A 24059-nucleotide genomic window follows, 5' to 3' on the forward strand; every position below is an offset into this window, starting at 1 on the left:
TTTTCCAACCTATCTGACCTATTGGGATCAATGAAAAACATCGAAGATATTGGCAGCGATTCAAAGATCTGGAGCAAGTCTTTGTATCACAACTGGCCAATCTCAATCATGTGACCCAAACAACACATAAAAGGGGAATAAGCAACATTTTAAAAAAAGAAAGCGAACAGATGAGACCAGAAAATCCTCCTGAACATGTTTTACTTCTTAAAAATGGATCATCATCTGTCATCTGGACACAGTTTGGTTTTAAACCAGACGACCACAAACAAGAACAGACTCGGGATGCAGTTTACCTTCAGGTTGTAGCTGCACCACAAACTAATAAAATAAACTGTATTGTAACAATTACAGCAAAAACCAGACTTTGGAGCTGCTGCTACTTTCAGAAACAAGTTCAAAGCCAAAAGTGAAAACAAATGTTTGGGCCTACAATGTGAAATTCAATAGCTCTGTTTCTTTCAACAAAGACAAATAAGTTATTTATAGTCGCGATGACAATATTTGGCAAAAAGAGAGAATAAGTGGAAGTAATGGAAACACAAGCGGAGCTCTGTCGGCCCAAATGACACGGTCGCACCAGAGCAAAAACATGAAGAAAACACTGCTCTACTTAAAAAAAAAGAGGAACATTTAGTTCTCCCCTCGTTTGTGTTGCTATCTAAAAATCTATTAGCTGCAACTAATGGTGTGAAGAGAGGTTGAAAAAACTGATACTTCTGATATGCTCAACTACAAATCCCTAGTCACATTTACATTTTCCTGCTATTAAATTGGCAGTTATCAGAACGTTTTCGTCTTCAAAAACGACCCCCCATCCTCGCTGCTGAAAGGTTTAACGTACACAAGGTTGCACAACCTAATACGAGAAAAGACACGGGGTCCCTTCTTGGACCGAGTCGCCAAAATTGGAAAATGGAATCACAAGAGCAGAAAAGCTGCTATTACCAACACAGAGATGGAAACGTCTTGTTTAATTATCATCCGAGCACCCTGACCGGCTTCCTCTGTCATGTGATCCTCTCTCCAGTACACAAACTCGTTTATAAAAATGCTGATTTTTCACTGTGTACCTATGTAATAGCTCTGAAAGTGGAGCCGTTTCCTCTCCGCTCCTTTCAAAACGAGTCCATTTAATTTCCTCGACTATATGCGGCAACCGTTCCACTATATTAAAAAAAGGAAATAAGTCACATTAAAACATTTTTTTTTTTTTAATCCTCAAGGAGTTCATTAATAAAAACCAAGACAGTGTTTTAAACAAATGTGTAAAGGCCATATTTCTCCTGGTGCTGCTTCCTTTACTAGCTTCTGTCAGAAAAATCCACGTGTATGGACGCAGGCAGCGGCGGCAGCGGCATTAAATGATTCATACTTACGAGCTCCTCAATTATTCAGAGGGTGGGAATAATTAACGAGGCATCTGGAGAAGGAGTTTGTTAAATGTGGAATATTTTTTTCAGCGTGCAGGACAGAAGAGGAGAGAGAGGAGGGAAGGAGGGGGAGGCGGGGGTTTAAAAGAATTTCCATTTCACAGCGTTGAAATTAATGCATTTAGCTCAGGTGTCTTGAGTGAATGGTGCTTTGTAGAGTAAATAAAAGAAAAGAAAGGACAAAATCTTGTTAACACTATGTTCTCCAAAACTTCACTAACTTTATCAGGCTGCAGCGTCTCCTCTGTGTCATACATAATGTGTTTGAAATATACTAGAGCAAAGAAAATACTTGTCTGTGGCTGCTAGGTGTCAACAGATTAAACACTGTTTTAACCCCATCTACAGTACTTCTGCTTTATGTGATGTTTCCATTTTATTCACACTGAAGGAATGAATCTATGAGTGGGTTGAAACTAGACGGATACATTGATCAGCCATTATTAGGGTCAGTAGCGTTTTATGTGTATTTGATCTTTTTTCTTAATTTAAGTTTTTATCAATCAATCAAATCCTTATTTAACAACTCATCTCAAGGCACTTTACATGTAGACCATATTCTTTAATATATACATAGCATATAGTCAATAATCCAAAAATATTCAGTTTACTATCATGGTAGACAAACCATGAAAATAGTCATTTGTATCTCATTATATTCAATTGAGAGGCTAGAATCAGATAATTTGGATATTTTCTCTTAAAAAAAACAAAAATGACTTAAAGATCCATCGATTGTCAAAATAGTTGGTGACTAATTTTCTGTCAATCGACTAATCGATTAATCTACTTATCGTTGTAGCTCTATTCAGCTACTATTAGTCAAATTCTTATTCTTTAACGCCATTAAATGTAAATCTGTAGCATCGAGAATAAAGAAGTAAAGTGGTAACTAGAGTTTGCATTCAATGCTTGGTCAGATTCTTTCTATGCACTTCATCTTTTACCAGATATTTGTGTTAACATACAGAGAAGAGTTTTCATTTTGATATTCCTCAGAGTAAGGAGCTGTTGGGACGTACACTGAGCTATTGTATTGGCACCAAACCGAAAAATGAAAACGATACAGCGAAAAAAAACACACATCCAACCACTAAAGAGAATCTCAGTCCAGCAATTCTTCATGGGGCGTTGCAGGTTTTCCAAAAGACAGATTTGCAGCTTTTCAACACCTTGTCAACAAAACTACAAGTTGAATTTAAGGCCTTGTTCACACCTGACATTAAAAATCCGTCCTGGGTGATCCGATCCCAAATGGACAGCTTTAAGTCGGATCTCCACTTCCTCGCTCTATATGCACATAAATATGTACATCATTTCCTTTTGCACAGACCAGCCATGCACTTCCTCTGCTCGGTCTGCAGGAAATTAAAAGAAGAAGTTTACAGAGACCTTTGCAAACTCAAACCTCTTCGGCCCAAAAGGAAATCAGGCAGCATGTTTCGTGTGTACTCCACCTGCCAGAATCCATTCTTCTATTTCTTGTTGTTGTTTAGCACTTTAAGATGACACTGGATTAAGTACATACTTCCACTTATGCAGAGGATATCAGTTGAGTAAGAGTCCTTCAATGTGGCCTCGTACATTCACGTACACACTGCTGTTCATATGTGGCCCCGACTTCCTCCAAATGTGAGCGATCGAATCTCAATGCTTCCTCAATGTGTCTTGGCTGCATTCACACCTGCACAGCTATCAACTTGTGATCGGATCTCCCAAGAGGAGGTGTGAACAGGTCCTAAGACCAATTTAAAACGATCTTCTTGTTGTTTAGCACTTCAATATGAAGCTGTTGGAGCACGATTAAGTATGAACCTCCACTCATTCGGGCGTTGGTTGATTAAGAGTCCTTCAATGTGACCCAGGACCTCCAAATGTGGTCTGAAGACTGGATCTCAATGCCTCTTCAATGTGTCTTGGCTGCAAATTTCCCCATTGTGAGACTAATAAAGGAATATCTTATCTTCTCTTATTCACACCTGCACAACTGTCCATTTGTGATCGGATCTCCCAAGATGCATTTTAATAGGAGGTGTGAACAGGCCCTAAAGACCAATTTAAAACCATCTTCTTGTTGTTTAGCACTTCAATATGAAGCTGTTGGAGCACGATTAAGTATGAACCTCCACTCATTCCGGTGTTGGTTGATTAAGAGTCCTTCAATGTGACCCAAGACCTCCAATGTGGTCTGAAGACTGGATCTCAATGCCTCCTCAATGTGTCTTGGGTACATTCACACCTGCACTTGTGATCGGATCACCCAAAGACGCATGTCAATGGTAGACCAATTTAAAAGCAGACAGACTGTGAAACGAATAAAAAGGACAGAAAAAAAGCTCACACAGCTTTTAACTCAGTGGAGAGACACATTTTCAGAGATCTAGAAAAACTCGGATCAAGTTAAACAACTTGTTGATCCTCGTGGGATGCTCTATTAGGCACCATTATAAGTCCATCAAGAAAAATACCAGCACGTCTGTTTCAGCCAAAATACTGAAGTGTGGTTTACTAAAAGAAAAATGACCATTTGATGCACATTTAGAGCAACAACAGGCTGCCTTTTTCTACTAATTGACACTCCAGGGTTTAAGGTTTGGACAAATTAGCTTGATTTCCCTCTTGTGTACGTAAAAATGAACATAAACAGTGTTGTTAAACCAGAATGTACCTCTAATGACACAAACGTGGGTCCCATCAATGACTTGCATCATGGGGAAAGTCAGTTTTTCTCCATTGGCTTGCAGAGCGCTCACATCCAGTGGGAATTAAATAAATTAACACTCTGAAGGCGTTAATGGCGTAATCCAGTTAAGTCATCGAGTGAGAAATGCCAACACATCTGTGATCAAGATCAACCACAAACGTCATCATCCCTGCACCGGATAATCTGGAGTCCTTGATTAACTCTGTGTGAGGATTTGGAGAGTTGAAAGTTTTTTTTTTTCTTCTTCTCCTGCTGCTTTCATGTAGACGTTTTCACCTCTATTAAAAAAGAAACTGCTGAAGTTTATCGCCAACTGTTTTCATGATCTATTAAATGTTTCTGTTATTTATCAAGAAACTGGTTTCAGCTTCTTAAATGTGAGGATTTGCTGGACTTTTGGTCAGACAAAAAGGGACAATTTGAAGATGTCACCTTGAGAAATTGTGAAAAACTGTTATTGGCAATTTTCTGACAAGTTACAGACTCAAAAATTCATTGAAAAAAAATAATTGTCAGATGATGAATTGATGGGAAAGGCTTGAAAATAATAGTTGCAACCCTGCTAGGATTTTATTCTGAGGAGAAAATTGTAACATAACAGGTAATTTTCCACTCAGAAGCTCTGGGAAATGAAATGCTACAAGCAATGAAGTCCAAGTGTGTGTTTGATATACAGTTTGAATCTCAGGTAACCTTTTCAGGGAGTTAAACAAGGACACTTTAAAAACGTCTCTAGTCCTTAAATTCTTTAAACTTTTATCGGGACTGTTGAGCTCAGAGAAGTGTCGAAACAGCATCCGCTCTCCAAGTTCACTTCTGAGTCCTTTTACCTTCACTCTGTCTGTCTGTCTGTCAGTATTTCGGGCCTTCCCCGCAGTCTGGCCCAGATCCTGCTCAAATTGGATTCGAAGCCATTAGTGTCCCAACTCGAAGCATATGTTCCAAGTTGCTGAGCATTTCATTTCACGAGATGCCGCCGCCGTCGTCGACAATGACGACGAGAAAGGGGGCTGAGGCAAGAAGAAAAAAAAAAAAAAACAGACGGCGCAGAAAAATAAACCAGACACACAAACATGGCTGGACTGAGTCTGTCGCTCGCTTACAGACAGACAGAGACGTCCCATGCTCCGAAGAAAGCCCACTTTGACTTCAGGGTCACGTTCCAACGCATTAGCTTGTAACTGCTTCTCTCTCTCTCTCTCTCTTTCTCTGTGTGTGTGTGTCTAGGAATGTGTACGTGCACGACATGCATGTTTTCATATGTGTGTGTTTCATAGAGCGATACCTTCCATGCTGCACAAAAAGGCGCTGCTGTACTCCATCACAGAAATCTAAATATTCCTTCTAGGGGGCGAAAAAAACATTAGCAAGGATTGTATTTCAAAAGGCGGGCAACCCCCTTTACTTGAGTAGAGTCACTCTCTATTTCACTCTCTCTCTCTCTCTTTTTGCTTTAAGAGAGGCAGCAACTTTATTTATGTCTAAATACTTTGGATGCAGCGAGAGAGAGAGAGAGAGGAACCCTGAGCAAGTCGGATCATTATCTCTCAAATCTAAACAAGCCTTTACTTTCCCAGAACAGAGCTCGTATTCTATAAGCACTTAAACATAGCAGGAGGGGGGTAGCGGAGGGGAAGGTGGGGGGGTGGGGGGGGGGACTATGTGTGTATGTGTGTGTGATCCCGGGGTTCCCAGTCTGAGTTTAAGAATGACAGAGTAAAACACTGCAGGCTCTGTGGAAGCCAGGAAACAGCCTAATGTATTTATCCAAACACATATCTGCTGAGAGGCCCCCACAGCTCCAACACATCCCCTTTTCCTACGAGAGCTTCACCTCTACAAAAAAAAAAAGCACCGCAGCTAAAACTATGAAGGGGAAAAAAGGAGCAGCAGCAGCAGCAGTAAAAACTAAATATAATCCCAAATATTTAGATAAATACTGTGATTATTTGTTCCAAGTTTAAATAAATTTCTGCGCATTAACACCCACTCTTTCACTTTCCATGTTTTTTAAAGCAGAAGCAAGAAAATGTTGTTTTCACTCCTGCTGTTTGACTCTTTATACATGATTTTTCTTCTTCTTTTTTTAAAAACTAAATACACCTAATAAACAGCTACTTTTTTTTTTTTTTTTTTTACCAGCTACAACCTGAAGGCAAACATCCGCGATCTCTTCTAGTTTGTCGTCATCTTGAATAAAAACACGTAACTCTCTCCAGATGACCGATGATGAGCGCCACTTTTATAAAAAAAAACTTTAAACGTTTACAGGATTTTTGCAGCTCGTTTCTCAAAAAAAAAAGAGGCTTCATCTAACTGAACTTGACTAAATGGTCAACTGGTGCCACACTGCAGCAAAAAAAAAAAAAGAATTTAAAAGTAAACCTGTCAATGTCAATCACAGAAGCTGAAAATAATAATAAACCTCATAATAAAATAATAACAATGCAATCTCAGTTCCCCCCCCAAAAAACCGAGCCTTCCAGAGGTTATTCTGTCATTATTTGAAGTAGGAAGATTGTTTGGATTATCTGCTATTTGGATCGTCTAATAGAAAATAAGCGTGCAAGCTTCTTTAGAAACGTCAAAAAGCAGAATGTGCTCCGTGCTGTCTGGCTGGAGTGTTAACCTTCATTTGTATTGAAAGTATTTGGTCTGATTTATTGCCGACTTTTGTCAACCATTAAAAAAAAAACTGGACTGACGTAACGCAAAGTGCTAGGTGACCTCGTCTGCTTTTTTTCCTGCAATTCGAGGGACCCACACACACACACGCGCAAACACACACAGTGGCTGTGCTGGCAGCCCGGCTCGCAGCCGAGGTATCCCGAAACAACACAATGGCACAACTAAGTGAACACTGCCAAACACTGAAAGGAGGGGGGGGGGGAAGTCCTATTTAGCTGTTTAGATGATTCATAATTTGACCGTCTCCCTAAAAATAATCCTGTTTACATGAACATGATAAACCAGACATAATTGTGGAGGTGATGAGTCAAACAAAAAATATAAATAACTTTCCAGATGTGTTTCAGGAAAGGTGAACGGTCACTCCTCAGCCGTTTACCTGCCTCTAATTCGTCTGGCGTCTTGTCTAAAAACGTCTCCTCTATGATGTTTATATCTCCGCCACGTGTCGACCTGTCGCTGGCTGCCATCATAAAGTTCGACTCGTGCAACACGACGAGCTGAGCCGCTGAACAGGACCAAGGACTTGTTTATCCCGTCCGACGTCTGTCAATTGAACAACATAACTCCTCCGTACAGCTGTGTGATTCTGTTTATTTTAACTTCTGTTTAAATCAGAGAAAGTCATAAGTCAGCTCAAGTAATGTCATTCCTTTTAGATCTTACCTTCCTATTGTCCTCAGGTCAATTCTGACCCTCAAAAATGAGGTATAATTTCATTTAAATGAAGGCTTTTGAGCATAATTTCCAAAAATATGTGTAAAACTTGTGGTAATAACATGGAATGAAGTTGGCTAAAAAGGGTGATAATTTATACTTTTATGTTTTATAAACAGTCAAACCAGTTTAAGTCAATTTTGACACGGGAGAACAAAAGTTGCATAGACAAAAGAAGAGTTTAAAAGGTTTCCACTGGCAAAAATATAGTTTTACAGACTGATGAAGGTTCTCTGGAAGTGTTTCAGAGTCTTTGAAGCAACACAAGACAAAGAAGAGTTTAAAACTAGTAAAGAAATAGTGAAATAGTTCATTTTAAATCAGTGTTGTTGTTTTTTGGACAGTTTTGTTCAGTTCTTTTTAAACTGTCTTGTAGATCTGTCATCTTAAACTTTTCTCCTTTACAACAAAGACTGCAATAGAAATACTCTGCCATTTTTATCTCTGACAAGTTTAACTGTATGTCAGCACTAGGTGATTGCAGCCTTGCGTCTACTTTACTGTCATATAAATCTATCTACGGTAGTATCTATCTTCTCTATCTTTAAAAAAAGACTACATGGCATACAATCAGTGTATGGGGTTGTCATGGGGTCTGCATTCTCACGTTACGTTTTAATCAGCTCCAACATGTGTTGCATTTCGTTATTTTAGCCAAATATTTGATTTATCGTCATTTAATGCATCTAAACTATGACAAAAGGGAAGCGAGAGTGTGTGTCATGCATCAAAAATAGCCAAATCAAACCCAAAATTACCTAATAAAAAGAACAAGAGTTCAACTAAAGAGCAACATGAAAATAAGTGCTGCACAAATCCACTATAATGATGATGAAAACAGCGGAGAGAATCACTTCCTGTCCCTGCTGCAGGTAGAAACGTCTCAAACAACAAACAATCAGTCAACAACGTCTTTATAAAAAACATTAAAAAACTGCCGTAATTGGTAGAAGACACAAAGTGAGCCGCGGCTCTGTTCCACTGATGAAAACACAGGGCGCTCCTGATGAGTGTGTGTGTGTGTGTGTCTGTGTGTGTGTGTGTGTGTGTGTGTGTGTGTGTGTGTGTGTGTGTGTGTGTGTGTATGTGTGTGGCGAGCAATGATGGGTCAGGGCGCTCTGACCCACTAATGAGAGGCAGACCATAACCACATCAGACAAGAGCAACACTAAGTAACTGGTCTGATAAATAAATAAAAAGACAGAGAGAGAGAGAGGGAGAGAGGGAGAGAGGGAGAGAGAAAGAGGGAGAGAGAGAGAGAGAGAAAGAGAGAGAGAGAGAAAGAGAGAGAGGGGCACCCTAATGAGGAAAAAAGTATTCGTGCACCACAATGACAACATGGCACAAGAGATAAGTCTCATAGCGAGACCACAGCGAACAGCAGCGGAACGGTTTCTATGACTCACGACAGAGAAAGAAAAAATAAACACCTGACTCTGACGAGATTTTGCTCAAATGTGAGTTAAACCAGCTTTTTGTTTTCAGTGTGCGAAAGCTGAACGTTTGTAACATCTGACAGATCACCTGAAGAGCTTTAAACTTTATTTTTGGTCCCTGCCTGTTGTTAAAGTTTGTCCTCGCTGGCCACCGTACTCTCACTGAACCTGAGCCAATTAAATAAAGACTCTGCATTAAACAGGGTCCTGATTCGGCCTCCTGTTGCACCTCAAAACATCAATCCTTTGCTCTTTTTTGCAGTTTCACTTTTTCGAAATGAAGTGAATGTGAAACCACTTAAACATAAAAATTGAATTAAAATATAAATCATAAAAGAAGCCATAAGTAAAGACAGATAAAAAGTGAGTAACAGTCTTTACATCACACCTGAAACAAGCAGGATTTCACATTTAATTAAAAAATAAACAAAAAAATTGAGTTTGGCTGATAAAAAAACAAACATTATTTGCAGGTATTTTAGTTTAAAGCTGTCGGCAGGTGATCCGCAGAGTTGTGTGTGTTGTTGTGTGTGTGTGTGTGTGTGTGTACTTACATGTGGACGTGTGGAGGTTGGAAGCGGCTCTGGTTGATGTTGTAGTGTGTGAAGGCCTGTGTGGGGTTGGAGCTGTACTCGTCCACCGTTATGGTCACTTTGCCATGAGCCATCCTTCCGCCGTTTGGACATGAGATGCCGTTCGTTCACCGGGATTCAGCAGCGAGCCGTGCAGCGGTCATCCTTCAGACCCGCTCAAGAAGCCCAGGAAGTCTCCCAGCAGCAGCAGCAGCAGCAGCAGCAGCAGCGACAACACACCCGGCTGATCGACTCACGACCAACGACACACTGCAGTCTGCAAAACACACACACACACACACACATCAGCTGCTTTAAACAGCACCACAAAAACAGGCACTGACAGGAACGTCCTCTACATGGCAAGAAAATACAAACCTCACAGAAAGGGGAAGAAAACAACATATAAACTCTTCAAAAGACATAACGTGCACAAACATAAACTAACATGTTCTGTGGCTTTCTTTGAGCTAGAACACTGAGCAGTAAAGAGGGCGATGCTTTTCTAACTCATAAATCACATTGTTAACATACACGTTGTAATTACGGTTTGTCAGAGAGCACAAAACAAAACAAAAAAGCTTCTTTTTTCGTGTGGCTGTGTCCCAGTTGAAAAGTAAAATAAAAAAAAATATTTAAAAAAAAGAAGAAAGAAAGCATGCAAAAAATTCCCAAAACAGCTCATCAAACCAAACCGTTCTTCATACAATCCTCAATTTGCTTTAAAAAAAAAAAAAAAAAGCAGTGAAGCAACATTTAACATAATTAGCAGATTTATTCTACCTTTTCAAACAATATGGCATTTCCTTAAGAGAATAAAAAACAGCTTGTCAAAAGTTTGCACGTAGTTACTTTTACTGTAAAGACTTTACTGTAAAAAGTGACAATTCACAATGTAGAAAGCACTTCTTTTTTTTTTTTTTTTAAACAGCTGCTCTGCTGCTCGTCCCCCGGCTGGTTTTAAAGCAAACAAGTTCAAAATGTATAAATTAGTGCAGGTATGTACGACTTCTCTGTGTGTGCATCAGTGCAGGAAAAAAAGCTTCAGGTGTTAATTTCTCCTCTTGTTTAAATTGTTGCAAAGCCTTTTTTGTATCATGGTAAAACAAGAAATTCCTCACAATGCATGCACAGCACAGGTTTGCCTCCCATTGCTGACAATCACAACCTTAAAAAACACACAAAAATAAAGCTAAAACAACTTCTGCTTTTGTTAATCCCAGGCCTGCTGCTCTACATCTGCAACGAAGCACTCAATCTACCAGCTTGAATTTGCATCTGTGTAAAATAAAAGGCTACATTCTGCACAGAAAAAAAGACAATTTCACTCTTTAAATTGAAATCCTGCAGCTAAAAAAACACAAATGCACAGCACGTGTGGATGGATATGCATCTTCAGATTCAGAGCTCACTCACCGGCAGGCTGAGCAATGTTTCCCCTCGGACCCTGAGCCTCCCCTTCTCCTTGTCTCTGACCTCCCTGACTGTGATCGTAAAAGTGGCCACTGTGGGCTTGACAAGGCTTTTTATACCAGACCTCCGGATGCAGCCAGGAGCACGAGTAGTAGAAGAAGAAGAAGAAGAAGAAGAAGAAAGGGTGGGAAAAAAATTGCCCCTTAATTTAACAAGTCTGTCATCTTCTTCTCCTTCTTCTTTCCTTTTTTTTTTTTTTTTTTTAAAAAAAGGAGGGAAATCAAACAGCTCCAGAGTTCATTTGATGGTGATGGTTAAATCCTGTGATGCAGTGCGGCTGTGACCTTCCAGTCCAGTCGGTGTGAATATCTTAAAAAGCAAGAATAACCCCTCTCCAATTTAAACTTGTCCTATTTTCTCACACACACACACATATGAAAAAGCATTGATTTATATTTTCTGGGTCATCCGAATGCTACTTTTCCAAATGATGCGTGCTATGAATTTAAGTCAGAAAAGATTTATACCAGCATAAGAAAAGATAGAAAAGAAAGAAGAAAAAAATTTGGGGGAAAACTCAAATCTCAATATTCCTTGAACTCGAACTGAGCTCCACTACACACACACACACACAAACCCCCCCTCTCTCTCTCTCTCTCTCACACACACACACACACACAGCTCTTAACAAGTTTTAAAATAAATATTACTGCAACTTCAAAAAGACTCCTTTTTGCTTTTGCATGCAAGAAACAAGTTTGCAGATCTTTAAAAAAAATAAATAAATAAATAAAATTAAGCTGTGCACACACTTTTACCTCAGCAAATAAAAAAATCTACAAAAACATGAAGTGCCTGCTCTGCTCAGAAATATGCCCCCTTTTCTCTTTTTTTCTGCTAATGTAGGCCGAAAAAGCTGGAGGACGGATTTGTGTGTGCAGCATGCTTCACAGTCTTCCTCGCCGTGTGCAGTGTGTGTGTGTGTGTGTGTCTATGCATGCATGCATGCGTGTGTATGTGTGTGTGTTGGGCTGCTGGAACTCGCCTGTCTGTCTCTACCTTATGGCTACAGTAGCAGCAGCAGCAGCAACTAGCTCTCTCTGTAGCTTAGCGTGCTAAACCTGCTCTGGCAGTGTGGGGATATTTATTTAATTTTTTTATTATGCACGCTGTAGCTGCACACACTGAGCTGCACACACACACACACATATATTGTCAAGCCCCCCCCCCCCCCTTGTCTGTGAATAAACAGAGCGCCGATACACAAGCAATATAGCTAACTTCACTAGTAGAAATGAGAAGGAGAAGGAGAGGGGGCACGGCACAGGCAGGCGGATAAATTGACCCTTTCTTGAAACCATGCACACACACACATGTACACACACATGCATACAGCACCGCTTTTTTTTTTTTTTTTTGCAGAAATGTACACACACACACACACACACACAGACAAAAAAAAGGAAAAGAAAAAAGGGGTCCGTGCAGTCCTGAACTCTGCTCCTGGAAGAATAAAAAGCCGAAGGTGCTCTTCCTCGTAAAATGACAAACCGACGGCTTTGTGTCAGGAATTTCTCTCTCTTTTTTTTTTCCTCCTTCCCTTCCCCTTCTCCCCTTCACTCACTACCCTCCCTCCCCTCTCCCCCTCTCTCTCTCTCTTCGGTTCTCTCTCAAAAAAAAAAAAAAAAATTAAGCCAAGCAGGAAAGGTTGCTGTACCTTTCGTCGTGTGTGGTGGAGGTGTTGCTGGTGGTGGTTTCTTTTCTTTCTTTTCTTCTTCTTCTTCTTTTCTTTTCTTTTTTTTTTTTTTTTTTTTTTTAAATCTGGCCCCGGAGGTGGAAGAAGAGTGTCGGTGTCGGGTCGGGGTCGCCCTCTACACGGCGGCGGCGGCGGCGAAGAGACACGGGTCCATGCAGCAGCAGTGGCGGCAGCAGCAGCAGAAGCGGCACCGGTAGTTGTGGTAGTAAGAGCGAGGCAGGGTCGCTCGTCTATCCGGGGGTTGCTGCAGTCTGGGCGGATAGGGCAAAACCTTCGACCCGGCGGGACCTCGGCTGGCTCCTGTGGAAAGAAACCAGACAAGAGGGGGAGAGAGAGAGAGCCGGGAGAGGAGGGCGAGAGACACTGACAGACAACAGCGGAGGGAGAGATAGAGAGGTAGAGAAGGAGAGAAAGAGAGAGAGAGAGAGCAGCCTCGGTGTGACGGAGGGGGAGTGCAGTGAGTCGGAGCTGCCACTGGGGTCAGAGAGCAGAGAGAGAGCAGGAGCGAGCACAACCCCCCGCCACCTCCCGTGCGCGCGCCCTCACCGGCGGGCACTCGCGCGGGAGCTGCGCGGGAGGGAGGCAGGAGGAGGGCGCTCGTGCAGTCCCGCGCTACCTTCGTGCTGCGTTCAAGTGCAGTTGGATATAACGGAGTCACTGTGGAGATGCAGCTATAAGAAAATAATATTGAAATTACAGACTCAGGTCCTTTTTAAGGGTGGTCAACCACCCCTAAATTTGATTTCAGCACCCTTAAAAATAAATATATTATTATTGTTTTGTTTTTTTCTCAACAAAAATAATCTTTCCCTCAGGGTTCACAAACCATCTTATGGTCCTCTCTGTAGAAATCTGTGATTGTTTATTCTGAACCAGTGTCGATTTCAGACCCCTTTTAAGACCCCTAAAAATAAATAAATTACTATTGGGTTTTTTTTCTCAACAAAAATAAATAGTCTTTCCCTCAGGGTCCAGTAACTAGACCATTTTTAAGACCCCTAAAAATAGATAAATTAGTATTGTTTTTTTTCTTCCTTAAAATGATTTTATACGACTAATTATTTTGCGAGCCTGTCTGTTAGAGATGAGACAAACAATTATGCTACAGGTTCAAATGGTTTTATTTTTATGACAGCTTTAATGTACTTTGGATAGTTCTGTCATTAATATTGCCTTTCCCTCAGGGTTCAATAACAATCTTAGGGTCGTCTCTGTAGAAATCTGTGATTGTTTTTGCTGAACCATTATTATTATACACTAAAGTAGACCACTCAGCTATGTATTAGTATTTCTTGTTGTAATTTACGTTATCCAGTGAAATGAGTAATTTATCAGGGGGTTTGAACACGGTAACAAGGTCTTATCCTGCTACAGACCATATATATTTTCTCATGCAACACAGTACATACCTTCTGGTTGGATGTTCACAAATGGTTGAAAGATAAATTCCCATCATTTCCATCATAAAAATTAAAAAAAAGTGATGAACTTAATGTTGTTTTGTGTTTGGCCAAGTTGTTTATACACAAGAACCGAATGCAAAAAGAGTGTTACAAACACAATTCAATATAATGCACCCTAATACACCACCATAGCCCACTATGACCTCAATAATAAACATAAAACAGAATTATCACCATATTGAAAATGTCAACAAAAACTGAAACTGTATTAGCTTCATAAATGTAGAATTTATGGAAAAGTTGTTGTATTGGATTAGATTAGATTGCACAGGTGTACCTAATGAAGTGGCCGGTGACTGTATGTATATATGTACACCAGAGCTCTTACATATTTTCATTTTTAATAACTAATAGTGCAATAGGGTATATATTTTTTAATAATGTACAAGTTGTAAAAAATGGCTTAATCATAATAATACACTTCATGTATTCAGCCTCAAAACAAAAGTTACAATGTTTTTTTTTACATGGTTAAACGTTTGAGTACTATAATTAAACAGTTTATATACAATTATATACAACAGAATAAAATACCCCAAGTATAAGAGCATAACATTAAAAATAATAATAAGACATGTTGGAAATGACAGTGTGGTATCAATTAATAAAGGCATTTTTTAAAAAGATAAGTTGTGCAAAGTGATTTAAAAGAATAGTTGATTAATATAATATAGTATTTTTGGTGCTGATCCTAAGTGCTTTGGAAATTCATGTTAGTTAATGAAGCTAAAATCAGACTGGCGACCCAGCCAGAGTTGATCACCCCCCCCCGACTTGTGTCCAAGTGGTGCACTGCTGCACAGACGACCCCCTCCAAATCCGCAGCCACTGCAAAGCCTGTTAAGCAGCCTCTGCAATGTTCTTGGTGACTCCTGTGCACTGCAGTCCTTTTACTACAATGAGTTTGAGAGTTCCTTGTAATGAATGGCCAGCAAAGCCCTGGCACCCAACTTCGACTGGCTCACGGCGGGCCAGCAGGACCACTTGCTTTGTAGACTTTGATGTTAACACCATGTCTGCTCAGAGTGGAGTGGTTGCAATGTTTTCTGGGAACTTGAGCTGCCTTCCTTGGTCAACTCGGAGCTGGCAGTCCTGTGCAGTGGCAAGAAGCCCTCTGGAGGACCTAAGCTGATGTTGTGCCATCTCCCCGGCTCTGATAAAGGTGATGGACTGTTTTTTTGGGGGGGGGTGCTGATTCTTGCTGTTTTGAATCACTGAGCTGATTGCGTCCGCCAAAGACCTTAGGACTTGGTCATGGATCCAGCGGTATCACCCTTCCCCCAACACTTTGAGGCAGCAACTGATGATGTGCTTCAAGGTGCCTCTCTTCTGGCACAGTTTGCATGCTGGTGCGTTCAATGCCCCAGCCTGTGCAGGTTGGCCATGCTTATGAGAGCATCATAGACTGATTTTGATGAGAAGCCTAAAGCCCAGTGCTTCAGCTTTGGTCCAGGCTCCTTGTCTGTACATATCGACCATCGTGCTGGAGCGTTCTTCCTCCACCGCTGCTCATATCTCATCCTGAAGCAGTTGATGCTTCTCCTGAAAGAAAAGCATCAAATTGATTTATTAACTATTTATTTATAAATGCCCAATAAATCAATTTATGGTGGTGGCCCTGAGTTATCTGGAAGTACATGTTAGGTACGGGCATCGCAAACAAGCTTAGGCTATAAATGCTGTGATATGTGGTATTAGTTCATGCTATATACCTGTCCCTATATAAATATAACATACACACATTTACTTTATTTAATACAAAGATTAACTTACTATTTATAGATTAATAATTATCCATTTATATGAACATTTGAGTAGCCGGGACGGGAAAATATCCCTTAGGTGAATGTTTATCCTCCTGCAGTGTGACATTTACATTGTGATCATCAAGCCTCTTAAAAAATGTTGCAAAGCATCTGGATCGAAATCAATTCATTGACACGTTTTACAGCTGCACACGTAATTGGATTATTGTGACAAACCTTTCATTATAGTTCACTGACATTTATAATTGCAGATGACATTTGCTGGAGGAAGATAAATGCCAACCAAAAAGATGTTAAATAACCAGGTAACCCATAAGGTGTTCTTATTAATGACTCATTACTGATCTTTAAAGCATCTGTAAATTATTTTTTAACGATTAGCTCAGCCATTAGTTATGACCTTTTATAAAGAGCGACTCAAATGGTATCAGATTGGTTAAGTATCTTCAACTCGCCTAATTCATGTGTTCTGTGTTAAATAATTCAAGAAATGCATCAAGTTTGAGTTCTCAGATGAAAAATAAGCGTACAACAAGCACCTGAAGGCAGCATTTCAGCATCCATCCCTCTGGTTACTTTTATCATCCTGGAGACGCCAGGAACACAAACATCCAGCTGGCTCTTTAATTGACTGTTTCCCCTGTTCTGTTTGTCCCTGTGCGCTCTCTTTAGGCCTTGGATAAAAAAGGTGTTAGGTTTCCTTCTGGCTGCACAGCTTCATGACATGACATAATAAGCAGGATATTGATTTTATCCCAATGAAATCTTATGCAGTATTCAATATTTTGGCTGCCAGACCTTGAACTCAACACAAGCTGCCACCTTTGTAAACAGCATGAATGATGAAGGTAATTGATTGTCTTAGTCATAAGGGACAGTAACAGTGCGATCCTGGTGCTTTTTATTAGTAAATTGGACTTACTGAAATTATTAAGGCACATGAACGCCACATTCTTAGTACATTCTTCTGTACATTAATTCAGTGGAAATGTTGACCTGGAACGTCTCTTCATAAGATCACAGCTGTGCGTGCTGCCAGAGTACAGAAGGTGTTGTTAAATCTATGATTAGAAGACAACATGGCCCCACTGGGTCCACAAGTAAACAATACTAATGAGTACCTGTGGGAGTGCTTCACACAACCTGAAATGGGGCAGCATAGTTTCCAAACTGGAAAAAAACCTGCAACTTGGATGGGTGTAAAAAGTGCTCGCCAGGCGTTAAATAGTTGATCGATTCATTAAATTATAGATGAAGTCTTAGAGAAAGTTGGTCCTCTTTTAGTCATCGAAGTGTTGAATTGTTTCTCTTGGAAATCTACCTTAAAGTGTATATCTTTGTTTTTTTTCTCCGTTTGTTATTAGCTATCCTTATTTAAAGTGGCTATAATCAATCATTTTTATAAGAACAATGTTTTACTCATGAACATGTAGGGAATTATATAAGTGACTCTGCATGTCTTCTCAGCTTTATGGAACTTTATAGCAAATTCCCGCTCATTGTTTAGCCGTCCAGCTGCAATTTTACAGTTTTATTTCACTCCCAGCGCTCTCGTAGTGTCTGATGTTAGGGAAAAAGCTCTAAACACCCACTATACACAACATGTCCAGCATAAAACAGCAAATAGAGCATTAAGCATGCTAAAGAGCCACATATTTCCCTCACAAGTAGATATAGAGAGCAAAAACAGAGCTAAAAGAGAGTGAATATTGGACTTACATTCACCAGGAAGACAGAAACACGACTCTAAATTAATGATAATGTTGCTCCGTAACTGCTAATTGTGGAAATAAGCAATTGTATTGTTGAGTTTTCACCATTTCTGCTGCCCCCAAGTGGCCAAAAAACACATAATGCAGATTTAAAGTATCTAACACTGCAGATAAAGAGGTTTCAGGTAGGTACAATTAGTGTGATAACATAATTTAAGTTAACCTTAGTGTCATGTAATAACACGTGGTTAATACAGAGGAAAAACATCAGTATCTGCTGTAGTGGAAGGGATGATTCAGAGCTAGAAACAGCATCACTGAGATGAGATTATTCTGGCATTTCCCCCACATTTGGACAGTATTTTCTAAAATTTTGATTATACATGACAGTCCTAATTTGAGTAACCCCTGTTTCAAACATGTCTTTGGCTGTACCAGCACAGATGTTAAGGTGTTGAATGGTTTGTGGTATAAGTGATTATGAATTTGTCTCTCTATGCGGTCAATCATTCAGCATAAAAGAGAACCGCAGTAAACGGTTTGCAGCTGGCGACCAATCATATGACATAAGCACGCCGCCTGTAAGTTATTGTCCTCCTCTGAAAAATGGAGATATCCCAATAGTTCCATCACAGTTAATGACGCATCACATCTACAGCACATTCACAACTGCACTCCACATGTGCATCACATATGCACAGAATGAATAAAAACAACTCAATTTGTACATGAGCTAAAATGAGTTTGTCCACTGGGTTATTTTCATTCCCCCTCACTGTTTATCAGAGTTGAGAAGGTTACTTTGGAAATGTAATAAGTTACAGATTACTAGTTACTCTATTTAAAATGTAAGTAATGTAACTATTTCAATTACATGATCAATGCAATGCAAGTTATAACATCTAAGTTCAGCTGTTTTTCATGGATACTGACATGATTTATAAGGGAGATCATTTCTTATAAAGCATCATTTATCTCTCATTTGAAAATGTATTCATTAGTTCATGTAGATTTTACAATATAAAATAAAGATATTTGATGATTAAAGTGGGTTTAATTGGTACTGTGACTACATTTAAGCTCATGTGTGCTCCAAATAAGCCCACGTTATGATTTATTTACTAAATATACAAAAATATTGATTTCAGAGAATTAAAAACAGCAATATATGTATTCAGTAACATGTAAAATATTAAAACATGAGGAAAAAACCCTCCTGAGCAAAATCTTAAAGGTCTGACTTCAGATGTAACCTCCTTTTAATCATCAACATTTCAAAGTAACTGTGATTTAATTACACATTTTTTTCCTCAGTAACTGTAACAGATTACAGTTACATTTATTTGTAATTAAATTACATAACGCCGTTACATGTAACTAGTTACTCCCCAACACGGTTGCTTATAACAGCTATCATGCATGGTGGCCAGCTAAAGTTAAATATATTTATGTCAAATATAGCTCCAGTTTTACTCATTGTCTTTCAGTATTAGAGTATGATCTCTGCATGCACATAACCACGCTTAACAAGAAACACGTTACCCAGTGCAAAGATGTGGCTTTTTAACATGTTTTTTGTAGTTTTTGGACATCAATGGAGGTCCACAGAGAAGAATGAGATATATATCAGGCTTTGGATACACACAGCAATACTTGCAAGTAGGATCAATGCATTGTTGGTTTGGCTCTGCAACATGAGATTTGTTAACAATAGAAAAAAATAATGGCCAGCGTTTATGTATTGACTGACAGCTGTGATCTCCCACTCCTCACTTTGGCATTCTTTGATTGGATAAAAAGGGTGAGGCTCGCTTTAAAAGTTAAGTAGGGAAGATCTCTGTGTTGCTGCCAGGCTATTCAATAAGTGATATGACATAGGTTTAATTATGGGTTAAACTGACTACACACAAACTTTAAATAATGATTGATTTAAATGCTGCCTTCCCTTTTTCCCCCCCCCCCCCTCTTTTTCTAACCATGTTATTGTGATAATGGACTCCAAGGTCTGCTGATATAGAAAATTATAGGCTCTGAGGAAATGCCACGTCTTCCATCGGTTGTTCTTCATCTCCACCTTGTCCATTATTTTCTAATATCAAGACACTTCATCAAGGATTATCATGTACTTACCATAAAATAAGGCTGGAGTCTGTTTATTAGTTCGTACATACAATCCTCAGTTCATTCTACTCTGCTTTAATCTTTTAATCCTGCAAATCCTTTTACTGAATATTACTGCATGTTTTGAGTGTTTTGCGACCGTTGCTGAGAAAACCGTAACGTGTTGCAAATTAGTGTTGTTTGCACCAACCCCCCCCCCCCTTAAATGGCCACAGGGAGTTTTGCAATTAAACGTTGACTGGGTGACTGAAAGTAAACAATCACACATGATGGTGCTTTGTAAAAAGTTTAGGGGTTTTTTATACAAATGTGCTCAAAGGGATCTCAGTAAGAAATAGAGGCCTAAACTAAACAGCATCACTTCCTGTTAATGTTTGAGTGCAGCGCGTCCTTCATGTCTCATCCTGAACTTCAACTTAGAAAAGATGAATATGAGATTAAAATTGAGACAAATGGTTTTGAAGTTGATTTAGTAATGTCTGCAGCATGCAAGATAAGTGTGCTAAATAATCAAGTTTGTGTTAACTGCAATGAACTGCAGGGTATACAATGTGATAAAACTGATTTTCTGAGCTTAATGTGTGAATCATATTGATTAGTGATTGATTGATAGTGTATATGGTGTAGAGTTGGATGACCGGTCTTGAGACCACTTTTACGTGGTCTCGGTCTTGTCACAATCTCGACCGTCTTTGGTCTTGGTCTTGTCTTGGTCTCGGATCCCTCGTTCTTGTCTTGGTCTCATTGTCTTGGTCTTGCGGTCTCAGGTCGACAAAGTGGTCGGGAGATTTGCAACAAATAATGTCCATGATACAAAACATAACATTCGATAATGCAACATTAAATTATTTCGCCTTTCACGCCCTTCAAATGCAACCAATCAATGACATACATGTATTTTGTTGTGATTAAGGCGCTCATCCAATCAAAAGATACGAAACGTTAGTTTTACGTCGTAGCTGTCAGTCTCACTCAGACCTAGTAAGAATAATGTCAGCAAATTCCGCCATCATTAAATTTGCATTCACGGAACATAAAGAAATTTGCAGTCCAGGGGCAAGAAAGAAGCATTCTGCATTGTTCTGTCTGTAGTTGAAATAATACCTTCTTAAATTGAATTTAAACTGGGACTGAACCCCTTACCCCAGTATGCTGCTCTTATTCAATTGATGCAAGTTATGGTGTAACACTAGCTCACTAGCTGTTTTTTTTTTTTTTTTTTGGTCTCGGTCTTGGTCTCGTCTCGGTCTCGTCTCGACTTTGTCTTGGTCTTGACTCAGTCTGTCTTGGCCTTGGTCTCGTCTTGGTCTCGGTCTTGATACCCTCTGGTCTTGGTAGTGTCTTGGTCTCGGTTTACGCGGTCTTGACTACAAGTCTAATATGGTGTAATAATAATACTACTAATGTGATTATGATAATAATAAACTTTATTTCTTTAGCACCTTTCCAAACTGAGGTTACAAGATGCTCCACATGATACAATATACACCATTTAAGCAACATAAAATGGAATATCAGACACAAAAACACAATAAAACAATGGTAAAACATACATAGATAAAGCAAATATAAAATGAACACGAAACACAGTAAAATGAGGCATTGACTCAGCTGATCTAATACTGTGTAGTACAGTATCACCTTAATAGCATTGATATTGAAAACACTATCAATATTTCTATTGTTTCTTAAGTATATTTTTCTGCTGGATGAATTTGAATGATTAAATTGAATTGCTGCCCATCACTGAGTTCAACAGCAATTCAAATCATTCATAAGAAGAAAAGAAAAAAAAGAATTAATTTGTCAGTGCCAAGGCTATACCTTTTAATACACTGATGGGATTTTTGATGAGAAAATGCTGCCTGGGACAGTCCATAATGGACTCATCTGAGGAGCACTGCCACATTTACATGTCTGCCAATTGAGGCAAGGCTGGCTTTTTCTAATTTTACTGACATGCTTCAATTTCCCAGACCCATCAGCACACTCCGCACTGCCACAACAGCCCTTCGAGTCATTTCCATTTGACTTTTCTCTTATCTGCGCAAAAAAAGCATTTCCATCTACTAGCCGGCGGGTGTTAATGTGAAAACGGGGTTTAAATTTTATGTGGAGAGGCCACATTTAAACATTTGACCAGCGTTTGTTCTCCTGGCTGCATATAGAAAACTGATGATAGATAGGGGACCAAATGTCACAGAAGAAATGGCTTTTGCCATGAATGTTTTATTCAGCCCCGTGTCGCGGCGATCACATTTATACAATAGAAAATGTAGATGTTATGCAGAGTGTTAAAAAACACTATATATTTTATGACCTTCTATAAAAGAGGGTAAAATGACTTTCCATCCAAATAAGGCAGAAATGAAACACATATTTAATGGCAGTGGGAAATAGGAGCTCTTTCAGGAACCAGAGGGGGATATTCACTTAACCTGCCGGCCACAGCGGTTCAACGGCTCCAACCCACACAGATTTATGCCTGTCTGCAGCACTGACTGTCTTCCCTTTCTGCCATGTGGATAAATAAAATGGAGACCTGTCTGTCTGAGAGGCCCATCCACAGACAGGCAGGAGTTGGGGTTTTTTAAATGTTAATGTCATTTAGATTTATGTGTGGCAGATAGACGGTCGCTGAGGGTATGGCGGGCTAGATACTGTTTATGTCATTGAAATGCACACAGACAAAAATGTTTGCCCCTGAGCCTCAGCAGCACTCTGAAGACCGAGCCGCCGCCGGCATGAGGCGCGTGTTTAGAAATGAACAGAAAATTGAATACAATCTCAAGATTCCATTTTTTCTAACTTTTTTTTGCACAGCTTGATTGTTATCGGCTTGGCTTGGTTAAAAAAAAATCAAAGCTATACAAGTTAATTTTATTAGCACACAAAGTGCTTTTGTCCAGTGGAGCTTGAAGAGAAAGAGAGAGCAGTAGTGTAGCAGAGAAGAAAGGCAAAGAGAGAGCACACTGGCATGAAAGCCAAGTGTATTAATTCTCCTCCCATTCTCCTGCTGTGTTGTGATAGACTGAGTAATATGCAGGCTCACTTTCTATGCCAAAGGCTAGACGAAGGCTCACAAGAGAGGACTCTGAGTCAGTCTCTCTCTGCTTCGCTTGCTCTCCGTCTCATTCTTTCCAGCCCTTTAAACTTTAGCAATGTTAAACTGCAAGAAAAAAAATAAAACAATCACTTCATTTTCCCCAGAGATCGAGCTTAACCCGCAACCGTTCAACACAATCCGCCTGCCTCTGCTTCCTCCCTCATAGTGCCTCTCTCTCCCTCTCTGCATGTGTGTGTGTGTGTGTGTGTGTGAGTCGGTCGATACAGTATAAATTAGGAGAACACCGAGCCACGCTGGCTCCCGTTCCATGTGGAGTGACTGTGTATTAAATCACGTTAATTGATTAGCTGAAGTTCAGAGGAGGACAACGCTGGACTACACTCAGTCCTCAGCCGCCGTGTTGAAGTGGCTCTCGCTTGTTCCAGGTGACGACCCGAACACCTACGCTGGCAATTAATCCGCTGTTGATGCTTTTTTATCGCCGTCGCAACTTTCGCAATCCTCTGCTTGTGTTTGCCAAGAACTCACATGTGCTGCACCAGACTCGCAGGGCCAAATATAGACCGTGTCCCAATTCCATACTATATACTAATCCTCAATCTGTTTACACTATGAAAAAAACTATAAAATCATGTATACTCCAAGATGTCAGTATTCAAGCTAATTAAATATGACTTAAACTTTGTCTATACTCCATTATGGATGGATGCAGGCTTGCACATGGACACCGGATGCGCTTGTATACATACTACAATCAGGGGTCTGCGTAGAAGGACACGATTCACGCATCACACTAGAAGAGAAGGTGGCAACCTTGTGACAGAGAGATAAAGAGCTCCTTTGTTTGTTTGTATCTAGCTGAACATCAAGTAAAAAGAAGCTGGTAAAAGAAAATTGTATGTGAGCAAATGCTTCATGAGAATATGACCATGGATGGGGAATACAGTAGGGGAGAACGGGGTTTGGTAGTCACACTTTATTGATTTCTTTTGAATTCCTCATAAAGCGTATACTGAATAGATTCACTTTTCATTTGCAATTGAAGCCTAAAATGTCAGGTAGAGATGTGGGCCATCAAATATGTCTTCTGCACTTGTGACAATCATCCTCATCATGGGATTGGTAGACACACATTATGGGGTTGGTTGTCCCCGTGTTATTTTAATGGGGACAATCTTTAGAAATATTACAACCTAACACAACATAAACCA

General features: G+C 39.8%; 2 protein-coding genes across 2 annotated transcripts in view; both read right to left on the reverse strand.

The window, feature by feature from the left end:
• The window catches only part of mpped2a (metallophosphoesterase domain containing 2a), a 78915-nt gene extending 65680 nt beyond the window's left edge, over window positions 1-13235 (reverse strand). The window contains exons 1-2 of the mRNA XM_062422197.1: window positions 12681-13235; window positions 9533-9827 (exon numbers count right to left, since the gene is read on the reverse strand). Coding sequence (XP_062278181.1) covers window positions 9533-9645 — 113 coding nt within the window. The 5' untranslated portion in view covers window positions 9646-9827; window positions 12681-13235. The remainder of the gene's footprint in view (window positions 1-9532; window positions 9828-12680) is intronic.
• The window catches only part of slc22a18 (solute carrier family 22 member 18), a 200523-nt gene that overhangs the window by 25499 nt on the left and 150965 nt on the right, over window positions 1-24059 (reverse strand). The window lies entirely within an intron of this gene.

This window comes from Scomber scombrus, chromosome 1, assembly GCF_963691925.1.
Source record: "Scomber scombrus chromosome 1, fScoSco1.1, whole genome shotgun sequence".
In the NCBI taxonomy this organism is placed as follows: Eukaryota; Metazoa; Chordata; class Actinopteri; order Scombriformes; family Scombridae; genus Scomber; species Scomber scombrus.